Genomic DNA, 19372 nt, shown 5'->3' on the forward strand with positions numbered 1-19372 from the left:
AATCGTGTAACATTATGTACGGACCTCGAGTCCAAGGATCATTTTTCTTTTTCGTCTATCAATCATTCCTCGCCGCCACCACCGCCGCCGGCGATCTGTTGGGCGGACTTTCCGCTGCAGATGTCGTCGACGCGGAGAAGCAGACATGCGGACTAGAGATGGATATGTTAGTGAACCGTAGCGCATATGTGGAAATAGTAGGATGCTTACCTCGACAGCTGTCTTGATACTCTGGAGCTTGACGGCTTCCGGCTCCCAAACACCGTACTCCTTCATATCAACCAGGTTGCCAGACTCACCGTCCAGACCCCAGGTGTTGTGGCCCTCAACGTGCTTGGCGCGGAGACGGGTGAGAACACGGATGGGGCTGGCACCAGCGTTCTGGGCCAATGTTCGGGGAATAACCTCCATGGCATCAGCAACAGCCTTGTAAGGCCACTGTTGGACACCCTCGATGGAGCGAGCGAGCTGGCTGAGCTTCACAGAGACGGCCATCTCAACAGCACCACCACCGGGAGACAGACGGGGGTGGAAGATAACGTTGCGAGCAACGGACATAGCATCCTGCAGATTGCGCTCAATCTCGTTGAGGATATCCTTGGAGGGTCCACGCAACAAGATCGTACAGGCCTTCGGGGACTTGCACTTGCGCATGAATGTGAAGTACTCATCTCCAATCTTCTCAATCTCGAACAGTCCACATCCCGTACCGATATCGGACTCCTGGATGTCATCGACACGGTTGACGATGGTGGCACCGCTTGCACGGGCAATGCGGTTGTTGTCGGTCTTTCGCACACGGCGGAGGGCTGTGATGTTGGCCTTCATGAGGAAGTGCTGTGCAAGATCTAGTAGCACTCGGTGGTTAGAATATGCAATCAATCAGCCCCCATGTAACCGCTAGCTTACCAGAAACACCCTTTTCGGTGATCACGACGTCGGGCTTGAAAGCCAAAACGGCCTCGCACATGTGCTTGACCTGCTCCTCCTCAATCTGGAGCATGCGGTTCCAGTCATCCTCCTTGGAGATTTCAATGTTCGTCTGGGACTCTCCCTTCTTGTACTCCAGAGGGCAATCCAAAAGAAGAATGCGGGGGTTTTCGATTCTGCGACGCATCTTGGGATGCGTGATATCTTTGTTGACCATAACACCATCGATCACCTCAGAGTCCTCGATCTGACCACCGGGAATCTTCTCAATACGGGCGTAACGCTTGATATCGACTTCCTGCTTTCCACCACCGACATCGAAGGAAACAGTTCGCACAGCGCGCAGAGCTAGGCTGCACATGAGCTCTGACCACCGGGAGACGAATTTGGTTCCGATGGAGGACTGGATAAGGGAGTACATGGCCTTGTCATCGGTAATATCAACGGGTGTCGAGACCTCCTCCACAATCTGAAGGGCATCGGCGAGAGCACGCTTGAAGGCCTGGATGATGACGACGGGGTGGATGTTGCGTTCGAGCTGGGGGATGGCCTGGGCGAGCATTTCACCGGCTAACAGGAATCAGTCATTGTCCGCAAAATATCCGGGATGCGTGTTATCATACCTAGGATGATAACCGTCGTGGTGCCATCTCCAACCTCCTCGTCCTGGGTACGGCTGAGCTCGATCATGCTCTTGGCTGCGGGGTGGGACACTTCGATCTCTCGCAGAATGGCGTGACCATCGTTCGTCAATACAATACCGCCCATGGGGTCAAGCAGCATCTTCAACATGGCCTTGGGTCCGAGACATGACCGGATGATGTCCGCAACACTGTTGTTGTTTATGAGATTAGCATCGAGCCGATGAGAACAACGGGATATCGAGGGATGGCATACGTCTTTGCCGCAGTGATGTTGGACATCTGTGCTCTCCGGCCAACTTGGCGCTCACCGGAATTGGTGTCTATATGACTTGTTAGTATTTAAGGGGAGCAACTCGATGGGGGGTAACATACTCATTACCACCACCGGAGCCTGCATGTTGGCGGTGATTTATGGTCTGTGGAGCGGAAAGTAAAGGAATGGTCCGTATCACTTGCGAATATCGAAAAATATTGCAAGAAGATGATAATCCAAGAGTTCCGACTTCAACGCTGTTCGCCCGCACTCCATCAAATTTCCAGGCGAAGTGGGAGCTCCCTCACGCTAGTACAGATGGGGTTTAGCGTCCACCTTTCACAAACCAGGCAAACATCTCCAACTCAACCACGACGGATGTCGGAGCAATATGATACACACTTGTTCAGTCTTGAAAAGGAGGAGGTTCAAGGGCGTTATGTCTTTTTCTTGGTTAGGCTAGGCTCGCTGAACCCTGAAGAAAACTTGTATGTTTCAAATGAGGCTACCCTTTACAAGATCGCAATATCCACGATTCACAAAATTGCCTAATCAGATACGATGGAACAGATCGAGACGAAAGTACGAAGTATAGGTTGCCGAGTATTGCAGACTGGCAACTGCATTTATATGTACCCATGGAAGAAGTAAGAACCTGTTTAGAATTCACGGCTCTCGCCGATATCACACACGTCAAAGATGCCGCTCTCGGGGAGGCCGTTTTTCTTCAGCGCTTCCTTGAGCTTCTTGGGGGGCTCCAGGACATCTTCCTCGGTCAGGACCCATGTTCCCCAGTGCATACCCAGTGCCTTTTCGCACTTCGTATCTCGGAAAATGTGGACGGCATCATGAGGGTCAGCGTGTACTGGACTAAAGAAGTGACGAGGAGCGTAGGCTCCGATGGGTATCAAGCCAAGATCAAACGGTCCGCGGAAGTCACCGACCTGCTTGAAGGCAGGACAGATGGGGAACTGATACTTCGGATCCCAGTCGTCTTCTCCCTCAGGTAGCTCTTCAACTGATCGGTAACCGGAATCGCTAGATTAAATGTCAGCAAGAAGGAACCATAATTGTAGGATCTTCGGGGGTTCGTCGTACCCAGCAAAATAAACCTTGCTACCACCAGATTCAATGGACCAGGCAGCCCATAGAGTCTTGGAACGGTCGAAAAGAGTGCGGGCAGTAATATGTTGACTGGGCAGGCAACTGATGCGCGCTTTGATCTCTGCCGTGGTTGAAGCTTCGCCTATCGGCTCGACCTGTGTGGTCTTGTTCTCCTTTGGTGACAGGGCAATATCAATTTCATCCCACCAATCCGACTCGGTGATATTCTGAATGCCACAGCTGTGGAACCAAGCCTTGTTGCCAAGCGGGGCGAAGAAATGGCAGTTGGGGTGCCTCTTAGCAATCTCCCTGATGGTGGGGTAGGATAAGTGGTCGTAGTGGTTGTGGGAGATAACTACGACGTCGATAAAAGGAATATCCTTAACCTGACAGGCAGGATCAGTGAAGCGTTTCGGGCCGAGAACAAGACCTCCATAGCCTGGTCCACAACGCGCGTCAAACACGGGGTCAAACAACACCCGGAGGCCGCCTGGAAATTCCACATAATAGCATGCGTGGCCGAGCCATGTCGCTCGGAGCTTGGGAGTGTCTCGAGTAGGAAGAAACTGTGAGTCGCGAACGGTGACGGTTGGCGGGGTGGTATCCGGGTTATTTGCCTTGCCACTCAATCGACGAGAGCTGCAGAAGCGTGGATTAGAAAACGAAATATGCCCTAACTATGCGGTAGGTGAACTCACATCATCGCTTGCGTGATTTCCTTGGAAGACAAATGACGGTAAGACCTAACGATACAAAGTCCCTTGTTAGTCTACGCGACGCAGCGACAACATAAGAGCGAAGCAGTCAAGGAGGATTGCTTACTCCCATGGGTTTCGGAACCCAGTACTAGTGTGATGGTTCTTCGCCAGCACATCTTCGGGGCTAGGTCTGGTCGGCGACCTAGCGACCGTTAGCGCATAAAGCACCTCTGTCGTCGCTGCAGTGCTCATTCTGCGAATTGGCGGATGGTGTAAAGCTCGTCGATACTCCGTCCACCGAAGAAGCGGGGAACGGGGTGCAGGGCTTCGCATCGAAGGCCAAGGCTTTAATACGAAAGGCGCCTCGGGTCATGCATGGGACACGTTAATGTGCAGCCCGGGAAAGCAATGAAAGAAACATATCGCTTTTTAGCCCGCTATCTCCGACGCTATCAACACGGCACAACTTCCCCGTCTCGATCGTCGGCCCTCGGGGCCGACATGTGAATCCGTGCCAGTAAACATTGCACTCTGAACTCCATCATCTTGCATGCAAGTCGGGACTGTGACGCGACATCGGTATGCCACAATGTAGTCCTCGCTGGATAACGTGGTAACGATGTAGTTGCTAGTCCATGGGTCCGCGGATGCATCAACCCACCGGCCCGTTGTAACTCCGGTATCTGCCCTCCTTATCAATCTTCCGCCCGACATTTTGCGTCTTCATAACTCTTACGATTAGCTTGGGATGGAGCCAAATGGGGTCCCTGTTGCTGCGCCATCTGCGGGCGAATTAATTCTCCAACAAAGATCTGACGCACTGCAGTCAGCGCAAAGGGGCGACGGAAGTCTTCTCTCACAGCTTACGAGCAATCCCTTGTTCACCGCGGTATGAGATTCAGTCTTAGATTCATGAGCTGCAATGACAGTACTAATACTCGGTGCTACCAGGGTTTTGGCCTTGCAGGTCTAGGAGCAGGCTTGACATTTGCACAAAAGGGTATTCGACATGGGGCAGCTCTTCTTCGACGACGGATGTTGGTAGATGTCGAGATCAGCATCAAAGATGACTCCTACCCGTGGTTTCTGCACTGGATGACCCTCTATCAACAATCACAACTTAATGCAGGCCGAGCTGCAGCGAATACATCCGGCTACATGGACCGGTTCCTTCAAAAACTCACACCCGGCATGCGCCACCTCTCCATTCAAACGCAAAAGGTCGAGCATTCGAACGGGGCGATCCACACACACTTTTCTCTGGTCCCAGGACCTGGAAAACACGTCTTACGATATAAGAATGCATTTGTCTTCGTAAATCGCATGCGCGAGTCGAAATCTCGTGACATTCAAACCGGAAAACCATGGGAGACAATCACCCTCACCACCCTCTACTCTCAGCGCCACATCTTCGAGGACCTCTTCACCGAGGCTCACGCATATGCTGCAAAGGGGCACGAGGGCAAGACGACAATCTATAACAGTTGGGGAACAGAGTGGCGACCGTTTGGAAATCCACGCCGGAAGCGTCCATTGGACTCGGTTGTTCTCCACGAGGGAGTCAAGGAACGGGTGGTGGCCGATGTGGAAGACTTCATTTCTAGTTCATCGTGGTACCATGATCGTGGAATTCCGTATCGACGAGGATATCTCCTATATGGTCCTCCAGGTACCGGCAAGAGCTCATTTATTCAGGCACTGGCAGGAGAGTTGGATTACGACATTGCGATTCTCAACCTGAGCGAGCGGGGCTTAACCGATGATCGGTTAAACCATCTGCTCACGATCGTTCCCAACCGAACGCTTGTCTTGTTGGAAGATGTGGATGCCGCGTTCTCCAACCGACGCGAGCAGAGCGACGCAGATGGCTATCGCGGGGCCAATGTGACCTTCTCCGGGTTGCTGAACGCACTTGACGGAGTCGCTAGTGCAGAAGAGCGCATAATTTTCCTTACCACCAACCACGTTGAACGACTGGATGAGGCATTAGTCCGTCCTGGGCGTGTGGATATGACGGTTCGTCTGGGCGAACTGACTCGCTACCAGGTCAGCTGCCTATGGGATCGATTCTATGAAGAGATCGATACCAATGGAGCCTACCGCAAATTGTTCCTGGATCGACTTCAGGAACTTGGCTTGATTGAAGATGAATCCGGTCACAAGGCCGATCGCAGCAGACAGACCAGCGCAGCTGCCCTACAGGGCTTGTTTTTGTATAACAAGGGTAACATGGAAGGTGCGATCGCCATGTCCGAAGGTCTTCTCCACACTGTGCACACCGAGGCACTAGGTCAGGACCAGAGGAAGAACGAATAACTGTACAATATATTATGTAAATAAGACCAACCAAAATAAATAGACCTGTTGGGTTCGCTGTGTTTTCAAACCGGGGAAACATGACCGGGGAAATAAGCTTAATCGCTCAACCAAGGCACCGGGACCCCTTAAGGGTAAACCTCGTGGATCTACCCCACCTTTCAATCAGTGTTAACTGTTAAGGTTCTCTCACCGATCTTTCTGACTGACTAACTGTGACAGGATCTAGGTAGGTACTCCGTACATGTAATCAAGTTCTAAACCCCCAGCTGGGAACTATTGCCCCTCACTTCCCCTCCGTTTTCACCCAGCACTCCAACATCAGCATCATGGTTTACACTATCGTCGTCCGTATGTTCTATTTCTCCAATGAGTATCTTCCCAGCACTGACGGTGACAGACCTCCGCGCCAAGCCAGATGAAGAGTCTATCTCTAAGCTCAAGGCCAAGCTTGTCGAGGCTTCCAATGTGTACTCGAACGACAAAGAGACCCTCTCATGGTTCGTTATGCAATCTGTGTTCGACAAGCAGGACTTCACTATTGTCGAGCGCTATGTACAAGAATCGTCGCAAGAATACCATCTCAACAACCCATACTGGAAGACTTTTGATCCCTATGTGATCCCTCTTTTGGAGAGGGATATGGACATGCATCGCTTGGAGGAGTTGGAAGGTTCTACTATGTAAACCCGGGCACTGTACGTGGATTATGCGAACTACAGTCGCATGTCATATGCGTCATATATTAGGATCCTTCTCAAAATTGACCATCGCAGGTTTGAACCTTCTTAACAGAATCTCAACGCTACCTACCCAGTTAGGACTTAGCCGAGAGTATGGTGGGCGTGGAGAGAAATTATGTCCTCGAAAGCTCGAAGACTAAATAGTTTAACCGGTCAAATGACTAGTTAACATCCCTGGATTTCTTACGCGCCTGAACAAACTTTATTCAGTCATAGGTAGTACGATTGGTGACCATTTATGTGTCTTATTTCCTCGCACGATCCAACTACTATGGGTAAAGCCCGGAGCCGACAGTCAGAATATGCACGAGCCGGGATGAAGGATACTGACTTCTTCAGTGGAAAAATAACCAACCAATCTGAAGTCCCGATCACGATAATTATAGATTCCTCATGGTCCCATCACCAATCACCTTGTCGCATTGAAGCGCCGCTACTGCACGAGGAAGTTCCCATCCCAGGATGAGAGCCAATCACAACCCGAATCGGTTAAGCGCCTACAATAAGCACAGGGTTGTCACACATCTCAACAAACCAAGTCCTCTGCTTTGGCCCTGTGGGCATTGACTCGGTGAGAATGGGAGTATATCACTGAAGCAAACCCCTGCTTGCGCGCTGTCTGCGCTTTACTGCGTATACGTTCATACTACATTCGCGCAATGAGTAACAAAATGAATCAGTTTCAATTGTTCCCGCCTCCTTCACCCGAGGTGAAGAGGAACAATAATCCATTTCGAAAGGCTGCAAAGAAGCCAGTGGCTACAGCTGAGCCGCCATCACCGATTCCCCTAGTGGAGATCAATGACCCTGGCAAGACTGAATCTGTGCTGCTGCAGATCATCGAAGATACCAAGCCCGTTCCACCTCCTCCACCATCAACGAAAGATATCTCGAGGTCAAAGTCACCGCCAATGGTGGTAGGAACATCTCATGATGCGAGACCCCCTCGGTCTATGCACAGTCAGAATCGTCAGGCTAAGAGAGCGGAGCAGCAAGCCTTGCCTTCACACGGTAGCCAAAGCAGCAGCAGCAGCTCTAGCAATCATACGACATCTGCAACAGTCTCCCCGCAGTCATCGCAGTCATCTACCGCTTCGGTCCCGATAAGATCGATGTTTCCTCAGTTCGATCCAAATCTGCCATTCAATCAGCAGGTGTTCCAACCACAAGTTCCAGCTGTCCCACGGTCTACGAAGTCTACGCGGAAGCCGCCGCCTAAGCTGACGTTGTCAACGAATACGGATATTGACCACGTTCTTGGGCCTAAGACTGTGCCTGCGAGTGTGCTCAATTTTCCCACTGGGGATTCAGAATATGAAGAGGTCAGATATTCATCGGCTGAGGAACTGAAGATGCTATGGGAAACAGCCAATGGCCAAAGGCCAGAGGATGTTGCTGGAACATTGAATCTACGCATGTCAAAGTAAGCACCTTTGAATCTGCAGTCAGCTCATATACTTACACTGTCTAAGGACCGGTCCAGCAACATTCACCCTCGGCAACCCCCAGAACCCATTCTACACACTCCAAACATATTCGACCAACGAACTCGCCCTAAGCAGACGTGACCCATCAAACGCAAACTACGACGTCCCAATCATGATGATGAGCCTAGAAGACCGCATCCGCCGCGAACATCCCAACGACGGCCTCGTAACCCTCATCTTCTCCAGACTAGCAGCCATGCTAGCGATAGACCAAGCCTCAGAAATCAGTCGCCAACACCACCTCTCCCCCGCCGAAAGCGCCGAGATAGAAACCGACGCTCTCAAGCGCGCCGCAGCCCAAGAATCCTGCCGTCTCTCCTGGAACCGCCATCAACGCCTCTACGAGCTCCGCCACCCCTACTTCTCAAAACACCATCCGCCCGCCCTCATCGGCGCCGCCGGAATCCCCCTTTCACCAACCCGCCCCCAGTCCTCAGGCGTCGTCCACATTACCGTATCCGCACCATCAAGCGACGCTTCTCCCCGCCAACCACCGACAATCATCGTCACCGGCCCGCTCTCCTCAACGGCACTGGAAGCCGCGCAACAAGCGGCTGATCCCCGCACTTCCGTACTCCCAGTGACAGATCTCGACGAGCCGCTTGCATCCCTGGACTTCGGCACAAGAACTCTGTCCATATCCCCCGCAGCTGTGGTCGCTACCATTCCCTCTTTGTATGCGATTGACTCGCTCGTCGCGGCTATGTTGGCCGTCGCCGTCTCTGACGAAGCGACTAATCCCATTCTTGCCGATATGGTTATCGGATCGCCTAAATCGTCGAGACCAACGACGTCTCAGAATTCGGGTCAGTATTCAATGCCAGTGTTCCAGGGGAAACTGGTCACGACGGTTGCCGAACGCGAAGACACTGAAGCGAGTATGCGCCTAGCGTCGCAGATTAAGTCTGCGCAGAAAAAATCGAAAGACGCTTCGCAGAAGAAGAGTGCGTTCAAATTTTGGGGTAGAAATGTCTCTGCCCCGCGGGAGGGTAGTCGGAGCTCGAAAAAGAATAAAGGTCAAAATGGGATTGAGGAATTTGATTTGGAGAAATATGGTCGGTATGGGAATGGGTCGTCGCGAGAAGGGGAGAAATTACCTGGTATCACGCGCAGTATACTGCGAATACTCTTCTTTGGCTTGGATTTGGTTGTGAAGGGGTTGACGCTCCTTGTCAGGATTCTGGCTTGGGTGTTGGTCAACTCCACGCGGTGTGTGACGAGTGAGAAGTTCTGAGCTGGACTTAGATGTGGCTTCTTTTCAGATATGTTGGTCTTTGGCTTCTTCTTATTATGTTCGCTGCTCGATAATTGGTCATGGTGGCTTGGGAGTGAATGGGTATTGGGTAGTTTATATGATAGGTCCGTTAGGTATACCCAATTTGATAAGTTTATTGCGGCAATAGTCATGGCTGATGCTGTCGATGTATTCCTAGTGGTATAGTAGTGACCTAAGGACCTTTTCAGCAGTCTGCTCAGAGTTCTCAGAAAACTGAGTCCAAGGATGACCGTCTCCTTGAGTGCCTGTCGATCGACGATCATTCCATGCCGAGTCTGTTCGTGCACATCGCAGTCGTACAACAGTTGATATCAGATACGCGGGGGTGAGATCAGAGATCGTAGAAATAGGAATCGGTCAAGTTCTAAAAATAAGGAAATGGAATTTGCATGTTCTAATGGACATTGGGGAATCATCTGGTGTAAATAAAGCCAATGGCAATAACCTCTAAGGTCGTCACGTGTGCGCCCAATAACCCTAACTCAATTTCGATATCTCTCCCTTCCCTCGCGCTCAAGCAAGCCTCCAACTCTCTTCATTCAAAGAAGATTTTGACTAACGAACCAAATTGCCTCCTGACCCTTCTAGTCAACATTCCTCGGAGTATAAGGGGGCCAAGGGTCGAAACAGGAACGACGAATCTGCGCCAGGGACATGGCAATGGCATGGCACATTCTTCCGTCATTCCAGCACAATCAACAGATCTCTGACTCCAGGAGCGCGTTCCAACAATGTCCGAAGCTTATCTCCAACACAAGCAATTGCCCCGATTGAACCCTCGAATGATATGTCGGATCCACCAGAATACCAAGACGTCATCGCACCAATCCAAACCCATGAAGGGGATCAAGGGATGCCATGTCAAAGCGAATGTTTACTGCGTAAATATCAGCAGGATGCCTCTATATAAATCGCGAAGTAATCTAGTCCCGGCGGCTTAATACCCATACCAAGCTCACTCTCCAAATTCTACCACAAAAGTCCACCACAAAATCAAAATGCGCTACATCATCGCCGCCTCCCTCCTGGCAACTGGTGCCCTATCCCAGTCAACCGCCGACTACCTCAAATGCGTCGTAAGTTCTTGCCCACACACTTGCCCCCCAATAAACAATGAACCAACTAATAACCATACCCAAACAGAGCTCAGCCCTGGGTAGCATCGACACCTCAACCTTCACAAACTGCACCGACAAATCCCCACAAGACTGCTTGTGCGCCAACAAATCCGCCCTCGAGTCCCTCAGCACCTCCGCAGCCGCAGACTGCACCGGAATCGACCTGTCCGCCCTAACCGACTCCCTCTGTCCCGAAGCCAGCACCGAATCCCCCGCCCCAGCCCGCCACGCCAGCCTCCCCATGGAGCCGGCGCAAAAGCGTGCCTTCGCACCGGAGCCAGAGGCCGCCTCGCCCGCCGCGGAAGTTCCGCGCGTCGTCTACGTGACCGAGACTCGCACCGACTGCAGCTGCAAGAGCACGCCGGTTGCCGAGAGACCGATGCACCCGATGCATGTGTCGCAGATTCCCGTGCAGGTGCCGTCGTCTAGTATGGGGGTTAACATGGGTGCTGTGGCGATGTCGACGCCTGCTGCTTCTTATTCGCATGGTGTGCTTGTTGCGGCTTCTTCGTCAGTTGTTTATGGGTCTATGGCGACGCCTGCGCCGTCGGGTGTTGATCCTAGTCGGTTCTCGCCATTTATGGGTGGTGCCGAGAGCGGGCGTTCGGTTGGGAAGGGACTCATCGCTGGGGTTGCTCTTGTTATGGGTGTTATGGCTGCTTTGTGAGGGGGTTGATTGGAAGCATTTAAGGGGTGATGGTTTTTTGGGGGTTTGGGGGGTTCTATTAGAGATTTGTTTCAAGTTCCGGTAGTTAGTTTATCTTGTGATTGGTGGTAATGAGGAATGAAACGTTTGGTATTATTATTGACAGTGAGCGTGACTGATTTCTAACATTAAACGTGCTTGCGACTTGCTATGCGCTGCTCAGCATGATGCGAATACAAAGATGGCGAAGGTTGATTCGCCTAGGATATAGAGAGCAGACCGTTGCAATCGAGTTTTCGGCTCCGTCAGAAAGCCTATGCATGGATTGCCTGTTGCACACGAGGGTAGAGCTGCACCAGCTTGTAGTAGATTTCCGGGTGGTCATTGATCATGACCTGGGGATCCCAGCCCATGGCCACGAAGATAGTCTCAACACCACTGCTGACAGGAGTCAGGAAGACCTGACAAACCTGCAGACCGATCAAAAAAGCGAAAGCCATGATGACCGCAGTGAAATTGCCATCCCGGTTGTACTCCGGCCTGGTGAATTGCAGGTAGAGATAGGCCAGCAGAGCGCAGACATAGCCGATGAACGTCGAGCCCATGGTCAAGACCGGACCTATCAAGCAGTCCTGCACGAGCGCATCGATGCCTCGATCTCGCATCATGGTCCAGGTATCCTTAGCGGCGGGAATGTAAGCCTTACCGTACAAAGCGATGTGGCAGAAGGCGTAGCGGTTGAAGAGAGTAACGAGCCAGTTAAGCAAGCTTATGAAACATCCCAAGACCCAGAAGAAGATGCTGCCCATGAGATTGCCTTGGCTAGCACCCTGGCGCTGCGCAACCGAGCACGCCTGTCGCAACATTTGGATGAACGCGATAATCAGACTGCCCAGGCTGATACTGCCAAAGGAGTAAGTCGTCGCGCGACGGAATGCGCCGCGGGTCGAGCCCTTGGGCATGCCGCCGGCGGACTTGCTCCAGAAATACCACGCGCCATACACGCCAGCGATGGTAGTGTGCACCGTGTTCTTGATCCACTCGCTGAACCAGTACATGGCGAAGGTGACGTAGACAACGAGTCCAATGACCTTGGCTCGGCTGCAGCCGCCGTTCTGGCACGCCGGGTTAGTACCTGTGGGATCGGGCTCGTAGGCGACGTAGACGGAGACCAGGGTCACGGAAAACCAGGCGGCGAACGCGACTGTGACGATTCCGCCCAGCGCGCTCACGAGGAAGATATTTCCGTAGCCGCGGGCGACGTCCATGGAAGTTTGCAGCATAAAGGCAGTGAAAGGAATACGCGGGATCCAGCTGATGAAACAGACGGTCGCGAAGACACCGAAGAGAAGGAACGCGATACCACCACCATATTGCTTCCGTGCGATATAGTAGATGCCTGTTGCGAAGGCGAAGACGATATTAAGGATGCCAGTCGCCCAGATGAAGCTTTTGGTGAAGTATCTTGCGCCCATGAAATAGAGACCGGATAACACAAAGGCGACGACGAGGACGAAAATGAACAGAACGAGAGTGTTGGTGTCCAGGGAGAAGTCATTGCGGGAGTCATAGATGCCTCCTCCGTTGAAGCCTTTGTTCCTGGCATACTTGTGGATCGTGATTCCGGACACGGCAACGTACCCAAGGAATACCGCGATCAGCTGAGGAAGGAGTTAGCCTGGAAAAATATGATCGGTGTGGTTGATCCACTTACCAAGAGACCTGCCCACACATCATTCCACTTGGGCTTTTCGATCTTGAACGCCTGGTCAAAGCTGTACTTGCCATCTGGAACATTTTGCTGATATTGAGGTCCTGGTTTAGGCTCCGCCGTAGGTTGCTGAAAGGCGGGCTGCTGGTTGTTCGAGGGTTGATAGTTCGGTTCCTGGTAGGTGGGCTGCGGGTACGAGGCAGGCTGGGCGTTTGGTTGTTGATAGTATTGTTGATCGGGCTGGTAGCCGCGATTGTCAAAGTTAGGCTGGGGCTGGGGCTGGGCAGGCCCCTGGTTGTAATAACTCGCAGCCTGTCCACTCATATCTGCATGTTATGAAGAAGAGAGAAGAGAAAGAAAAGTCAAAATGGAAGAATGAAATATGATATGCTAACCGCATTCGACTCGTGACGACATGACCCGATCTCTTCAGCTACGTAGAGCTCGATCGACGCTAAGAAACGCTAAAATTGACGCTAACCGAAACTAGTTACATCGAACCAGAAATCAAGTTCACTCGTGAATCCCTTCATTCTACGGAGTACAATTTCATATTATCGTGTATCCTTGGGGCTCGTCTTCAAACCGGCTAGCCATTGCATTCTACTAGAAGATGAGACGGCAATACTTGAGGATCAGTAATGTCGTACAATTCTGTCGTGAATGTCATACTACGAAGTACACTACGACTTTAGCCTCCGAGTGGATAGTTCAAACTTGAAAATTGCCAAGCAAGTTGCCTGCTTGGCAGACAATTCCTTTACACATTCCTTGGATTTTATGTACAACTGTGAGAATATGAATGCCATGAACATTTGATCCTTCACCCAGTTCGCCTCCCAAAGCCAAAGACGCCGTTCAATGCAGCCAAAAGCCTACCCTCGCTGACCCCCGATTTGACAATTATGATTATAAACATTAAGTAACCGGTTCACTTATGGAATGCGTGTTGTTTCAAGTGACGCCAGGAACCAGCCACCCGGTGCTCGAGACTCGGGGCTGGTGTGCGGGCTCGACCGGTGAAATCGTCCGTCCCAGAATGAAGTTGCCCTTTCCCGAAAGCCACCGACCGTCGCAGCTTCTCTTCGCGAACAGCGATCCGGCGCTGGGCTCTGAGCTCTTCAATGCGACCTTGTCCGACGCGGTTTCGACGGACGAAACATTCATCCATCAGCGCATTCGCGTCCAGCAGCTTTTTGGGGACGGTCTGGACGATCTGAAATGCTTCCATGGGGTCGGTCACGGCGAGGATATCCTTCTCGCAGGCTTTGAAGATGGCCAAAGACACGCGGAAAAAGGTCTTCGAACCCTCATAGAAGAACACATCCCAGACTCGCAGAGTGGTTTCAAGGGGTAGACTCCCGATGAAGACAGACATAAGCCAATTCGTCAGTCCCAAAGTGATGTCTGGCAGCCGCGAGTTCACAGTCAGGGGAGGCAATCTGCCCCGCCCGACCGGAGCTCCGCCCATGGCAGCGATCTTGGAATATATACCAGGCATGGAGTCCCTAAGCAAGACCATGAGAATCCAAAGGTCAATGTTCGCGCCCTCGAGGCTGATTTCGTGAGTACCGGGCAAGTAGTCTTCAGCGATGATGTGCAGCATCCAAAATGCCTTTTCCTCGGGGAGGAACAGGAGAAGCATTCCTGTGATAAAGTTCAAAGATTGAGTATATCCAATTTTCGGATTATGCAGCGCATATGCGTACAAAACCCGACGGAGGGACTGTATCATCTGCGTCTCCGTAGTGACATTGGCGTGAGCCGGGTTGCTGCTGCCGGAAGGCTCTGATTTCTCGGCTGCCTCGGGTTTGAAATGGATGTTGTCTGGGAATGTGCGGTGAAGATCGCGTTCGATATGCTCCTTATCATCATTGCTCGGCGAGCTCATGGCGGTCGCCACCAATTGATCATACTGGCCAAAGTTTCGGTTCAATAGCTCGTACCCGCCGGCGTAATAGAACCAAGCCGCACCCCGGAACTCAGGAGGAATGCCTTTGCGGACAAACCGTTTCACCTTCGTTGATTGCGGTGGGAATGTTGTGGGATTTGATGTCGGTAGCCCATGTTCCTTGAGCAATCCACACCACTTCGCTCTCCGTTGCGATACATGATGGGAGTAAGATCCCTTCCAGGCTTCGTAGTCATTCAAAGCCACGTATTGTGTGGCTTTACGGAAACCGTAATCGTCCCGAGGGCCATTTCCTGAGCGGAGTGGCGGCGGTACCAATCCGGGGACAAAGACCTTCCTCGAGGCTTGTCGTTGAGGTGGTGCTGTACGTACATCGGGCGCCTCGGTTGTCGATGGTTCTGGAGGAGTAGGATCGGGTGGTGAACCGTCAGATGGCTCGGGTTCGGGGGTATATTCTGATCGTGCATGTTCCGACGAGGTGGTTTCAGGAGGAGATTCTGGAAGTATAGGTGGTATCGGGGTAGGTTGAGAATATGTGTAGTTAGGCAAGAACAATGAATCTAGCATTGGGTTGTGCTGGTAACTGGATTCTGGCAACGGGGGTATCGGAACGTCGTTCAACGACGAAGTTTCATGCGCGTGCACCTCGCTTGGATGTGCATCGCGTGATGGCGGGGGCGTTATCGATGGCGCTTTGCTCCCTGTGTAAGATTTTGGCGACGCAGGCTCTTCCGTCACGTCGCTGAAACCATCGAGATACATGGAGATCGCGTCGTCGACGCTCATCCCACTGTCCATTCCATAAGGCGCGTCGGGAGTATCCGGTGATAGGTCGGTAATTGAGCTGCTCTTGGTCAGGACACTGCTGCGCTCGGTTCCACTTGTTTGCTCAATGCTAGAGCGACCGGTATCGGAGGAATTAACACTCGATCGGACAGCGTTCTCGTCGGCGGGCCCATTCGCTGGGAAGCGCGGGTAGAGGAGTCCTTGGGGACATATTTCCTGAGGACGATGCTCCATGGATTCCTGCGTCCTTGGTCGCCTGTTGTTCAACCTGGATGTTGACAGAGATATGCGGAGTCCACCTCGCGCAGGTGGACCCTTCCGATGAGTTGGCCGTTCCAATCCACCATCTCGCGCTTGCCAATTCTGAGGATAGCTTTCAGGTGGTGTGGGGTATACTGGAGGGCGACCAGGAGACCTTAGAGGTTTCCATTCATTCCTGGCAGGGTTCCAATCGCCGCTCGCACCCTGTGAGGAGCCGTGATAAGGCGGAGTAGGTGGCCACGGAGATTCATGAGGAGTATGCGGTGGTGGTAGAGGTGAGCGCGATCGCTGGGTGTATGGAGGCTGTGGAGAGCGAGGTGAAGGCCTTGGGCCAGAGTTCCCGGGTCGCGCAGCGCGTGGGCCATTTGCTAAAGATTGCAATCGTGGTGGGTGAGGGACCCTGCGGCGACCGGGGAGGTCGAATTCAGCCGAGGGTGGCAGGTATCGAAGATTTACGTTTTCTGTGACCATGGCCACGATGTCGCACCCAGTTCCCGCTGGACATTTGTTATCGTGACTGTTGGGATGCTATCAAGCGGAAGACCATGAACGTTCGGGATATCAGGTTGAGGCAGGCTTGTCAACCCAAAAGAGGGAGTCAGAACAAAGGAATGGCGAATTGGAGTCGAAACGAAGGACGAGAGGTGAGATGAGACCTAATTCGGGGGAGGGGTTGTGAAGTGTGTACAGCCTGCCAGAGGACTGCAGAAAAAGAAACGAAGGGCGCAGGAACAAAATCAACATTCCCCTGATTGGGTTTAGTGTCATGTGACGTAATATTGGCAAAGGGGGATGAACCTCGGAACGGGCCTTGGATATAAGCTTGTTGGAGAGGAAGAAAGTATAATAACCGAAGATAAAGAAGTACTCTGGTACTACTGTGTATAGTACTGTATATCGACTCCTATCTTTGCATTGTTTCAAGTGTGATCCGTATAATTTTGCATGAAAAGTTGACAGGTCGGATTTGACGGAACCATGGCTACATTGCCGATCAGGGTCTAGGTAGAAGAGTTCAAGGAACTTGAATAACTTCCTTGAATAACTTGTAAAATGCACTATATCTACAACCTACTACAGATTAATATCCCCCTGATTCTCAGTCGAGACATCTAAACCTCTTTATCTCTGACCTTCCCCTGTGATTTAATCCAGTCTAAACCCTTTACGCATCTAGCGTGGAATGTGGCTAAACGACCTCTCCGTCCGTCTTCGGATAGCAACTGTCAACTCTTCCAATTCGATGTCACATTTACGTTTGCATAGATCTTTTTTTCTTTTTCAGGATAATTCCATTTCTCAAATGACTACGAACACCCGGAAGGAGGCATGATTATCCAATGGGCTATACGGAGTACTTATATGTGTGAGGGGAGCTGCAGCTGCTGCATTATACTATTGACCAGTAATTAGCAATGCACCCATTTGTCCAAGATGGCAATTGTCGACCCGACGACCAAGCAATCTACACTGCATATCCGTCCCAGTAACTGGGCCAATGTAAGCACTATTCCAAGTCCCCCGCATGTCATCAAACGGCCACATGAATATAGTCACTAACTTGCATGATCTAGGGCCTCCGAGGCATAGCCGCCGTGTTTGTGGTGTCTAGCCATACATGTCTCTCCTTTGCGAGAGGTCTAGTCCCACCCTCGTATGCGGAGACGGGAGACTCCGCTTTGTTTCAGCGTCCGTTCTTTAGACTGGTCATACAAGGCCAGGCTTGGGTAGCCATTTTTGTCGTGCTGCTTGGGTTCGTCAATGCCCTGAAGCCCCTTCAGCTGGCCCGACGAGGGGCGACTTCAGATGCCCTGGCGGTGCTCTCGTCTGGTTCTTTCCGGCGCATAGGGAGACTCATCGTTCCTGCGACATTGGTGACATTTTTAACATGGCTGCTATGTCAGGTTGGTGTCTTCCAGTTTGGCAGACGGGTAGATGCATACTGGCTGCGAACGACAAGTCCCGAGCCAAGCCTGTCGTTCGGCACTGCCATCGCAGATCTGGTGCGGCAGACTGCGGGGACTTGGATGTATGGAGAAAATGCCTATGACCAACCCCAGTGGGCATTGCTATCTCTTCACCGAGGCTCGTTATATGTTTTCATGACCTTGATGGCTTTGGTCAATACTACGCCGTTGTTCCGTGTCTGCGCGCAATTGTTTCTATATGCGTACAGCTGGGCAACTCTGGACGGTATGTGCACGACCAAGACGGATATCATACCAAACATATACTGACGGAGGGTCCACAGGCACTGTCGGCATCAACGTTTTCGCCGGCATGATACTAGCCGAGTTATCGTTCTACAACCTCACAGCCCTTCAACCACGCATATTATTCCGAATTCTGCCGTATGGCCTCGTCACCCTGGGCCTTTACCTCTGCTCGTACCCGGACCAGTTCGCCGAGCAAGCCGCGTGGTCCTCCCAGCTTGCAGCACTTGCCCAGATCATCTTCCCCAAAGGTGCCCATGTGGGCCGTTACTACGCTGGCCTTGGCGCGCAGATGATCTGCCTGGGCATCATTCTCTCTGCCTCTATGCAGCGGATCCTCTCCCATCCAGTATTGCTATGGTTGGGATCTATCAGCTTCCCGCTCTATCTCCTCCACGGGCCTCTGATGCGATCAGTCCTCGTCTATCTTCTCTATCTGCCCATGTCTGTCGGGTTCGCGCCGGCCGTGAGAGCGGACGGAACACCTGACCCGGAGTCCTATATTCCAACGCCGAATCCATTGCGGCTTGTGGTCACTCTGGTTATATTCTTTGCTTTCCTGCTCTATGTTTCCCGGCAGTGGGCAAGGCATGTGGAACCGAGGACAGGGGCCGCTACGGCTGCGTTTGAGTGGTTCTCACGCTCCTGGGGGAGGAGTACGATGTGGTCTCCTAAACAAAAGGCCGAGATACTGCCCCTTTCCTCTGTAAACGAGGACATATGTTTAAGGTCCGAAGTGGGACAGGCTAATCACTTTAGATTGGAGGGCGACATTGATGCCCGTGGATATAATAGGACTAATTAATGACATAACGCACATCATCCATTCATGTTCATAGTCAGATGGCTGTCTAAGACAGACACTGCCCATTTTTCCCTAATAAATGACTCAACGTCTAGCATGACGAGGTAATCCCCTGCAATGCCGGAACTACACTCCGCATGACGACCATTCATATTAAATCGGAATCCAATTCCATCCAAACATGCATCTTCATTTCCATGAATTACATGAGTTATGTACATGTATACCCAAATCAGCGCACAAAGACATGTCAGTCTTAGAACCAGCCACGAGGGATAAATTCGCCGTTTTTTTAGAGTACAATGCTTCGACGCAGGCCGTAACAGACGATATTAGAAGCAAGTGAGAAAAAGTAGGAACGAAACGAGAACCTCTGTGCTATGTTGTTTAAGAATAATGACGTAAACCGAACGCCTGAGAAGAGAGACGTGATGTGAAAATGTTGTTATGAAGACAGGGGTAGAAGGGA

General features: G+C 51.7%; 9 protein-coding genes across 9 annotated transcripts; 5 read left to right on the plus strand and 4 right to left on the minus strand.

Annotated features, from left to right (window-relative positions):
* Positions 1-62: 62 nt before the first annotated feature.
* Positions 63-1971, minus strand: N7515_004842 (chaperonin-containing T-complex subunit CCT3; the record flags this gene model as incomplete). Its single annotated transcript, XM_056665586.1, has 6 exons — positions 63-152; positions 211-848; positions 910-1500; positions 1554-1762; positions 1828-1894; positions 1947-1971. The coding sequence occupies 6 exons, from the start codon at positions 1969-1971 to the stop codon at positions 63-65; spliced, it is 1620 nt and encodes a 539-aa protein (XP_056522536.1).
* A 515-nt stretch (positions 1972-2486) lies between these two features.
* On the minus strand, positions 2487-3881 carry N7515_004843 (uncharacterized protein; the record flags this gene model as incomplete). Its single annotated transcript, XM_056665587.1, has 4 exons — positions 2487-2865; positions 2926-3570; positions 3630-3674; positions 3754-3881. The coding sequence occupies 4 exons, from the start codon at positions 3879-3881 to the stop codon at positions 2487-2489; spliced, it is 1197 nt and encodes a 398-aa protein (XP_056522537.1).
* A 496-nt stretch (positions 3882-4377) lies between these two features.
* Positions 4378-5945, plus strand: N7515_004844 (bifunctional AAA family ATPase chaperone/translocase BCS1; the record flags this gene model as incomplete). Its single annotated transcript, XM_056665588.1, has 2 exons — positions 4378-4518; positions 4581-5945. 2 exons carry the CDS (start codon positions 4378-4380, stop codon positions 5943-5945), a joined length of 1506 nt encoding a protein of 501 aa, XP_056522538.1.
* Positions 5946-6274: 329 nt separating this feature from the next.
* N7515_004845 (putative quinol monooxygenase) lies at positions 6275-6632 on the plus strand (the record flags this gene model as incomplete). The annotated part of the gene is made up of 2 exons (XM_056665589.1): positions 6275-6296; positions 6346-6632. The coding sequence occupies 2 exons, from the start codon at positions 6275-6277 to the stop codon at positions 6630-6632; spliced, it is 309 nt and encodes a 102-aa protein (XP_056522539.1).
* A 727-nt stretch (positions 6633-7359) lies between these two features.
* N7515_004846 (uncharacterized protein) lies at positions 7360-9409 on the plus strand (the record flags this gene model as incomplete). Its single annotated transcript, XM_056665590.1, has 2 exons — positions 7360-8111; positions 8161-9409. 2 exons carry the CDS (start codon positions 7360-7362, stop codon positions 9407-9409), a joined length of 2001 nt encoding a protein of 666 aa, XP_056522540.1.
* A 1040-nt stretch (positions 9410-10449) lies between these two features.
* Positions 10450-11236, plus strand: N7515_004847 (uncharacterized protein; the record flags this gene model as incomplete). The annotated part of the gene is made up of 2 exons (XM_056665591.1): positions 10450-10527; positions 10595-11236. The coding sequence occupies 2 exons, from the start codon at positions 10450-10452 to the stop codon at positions 11234-11236; spliced, it is 720 nt and encodes a 239-aa protein (XP_056522541.1).
* Positions 11237-11529: 293 nt separating this feature from the next.
* On the minus strand, positions 11530-13250 carry N7515_004848 (choline transporter-like family protein; the record flags this gene model as incomplete). Its single annotated transcript, XM_056665592.1, has 2 exons — positions 11530-12876; positions 12930-13250. The coding sequence occupies 2 exons, from the start codon at positions 13248-13250 to the stop codon at positions 11530-11532; spliced, it is 1668 nt and encodes a 555-aa protein (XP_056522542.1).
* A 607-nt stretch (positions 13251-13857) lies between these two features.
* Positions 13858-16356, minus strand: N7515_004849 (putative GTPase activating protein (Gyp3); the record flags this gene model as incomplete). Its single annotated transcript, XM_056665593.1, has 1 exon — positions 13858-16356. One exon carries the CDS (start codon positions 16354-16356, stop codon positions 13858-13860), a length of 2499 nt encoding a protein of 832 aa, XP_056522543.1.
* A 963-nt stretch (positions 16357-17319) lies between these two features.
* On the plus strand, positions 17320-18903 carry N7515_004850 (acyltransferase family protein; the record flags this gene model as incomplete). The annotated part of the gene is made up of 3 exons (XM_056665594.1): positions 17320-17385; positions 17460-18078; positions 18137-18903. The coding sequence occupies 3 exons, from the start codon at positions 17320-17322 to the stop codon at positions 18901-18903; spliced, it is 1452 nt and encodes a 483-aa protein (XP_056522544.1).
* Between the last annotated feature and the right edge of the window lie 469 nt (positions 18904-19372).

Source organism: Penicillium bovifimosum (assembly GCF_028826915.1).
Source record: "Penicillium bovifimosum strain IBT 22155 chromosome Unknown utg000004l_segment0_segment0, whole genome shotgun sequence".
Taxonomy (NCBI): Eukaryota; Fungi; Ascomycota; class Eurotiomycetes; order Eurotiales; family Aspergillaceae; genus Penicillium; species Penicillium bovifimosum.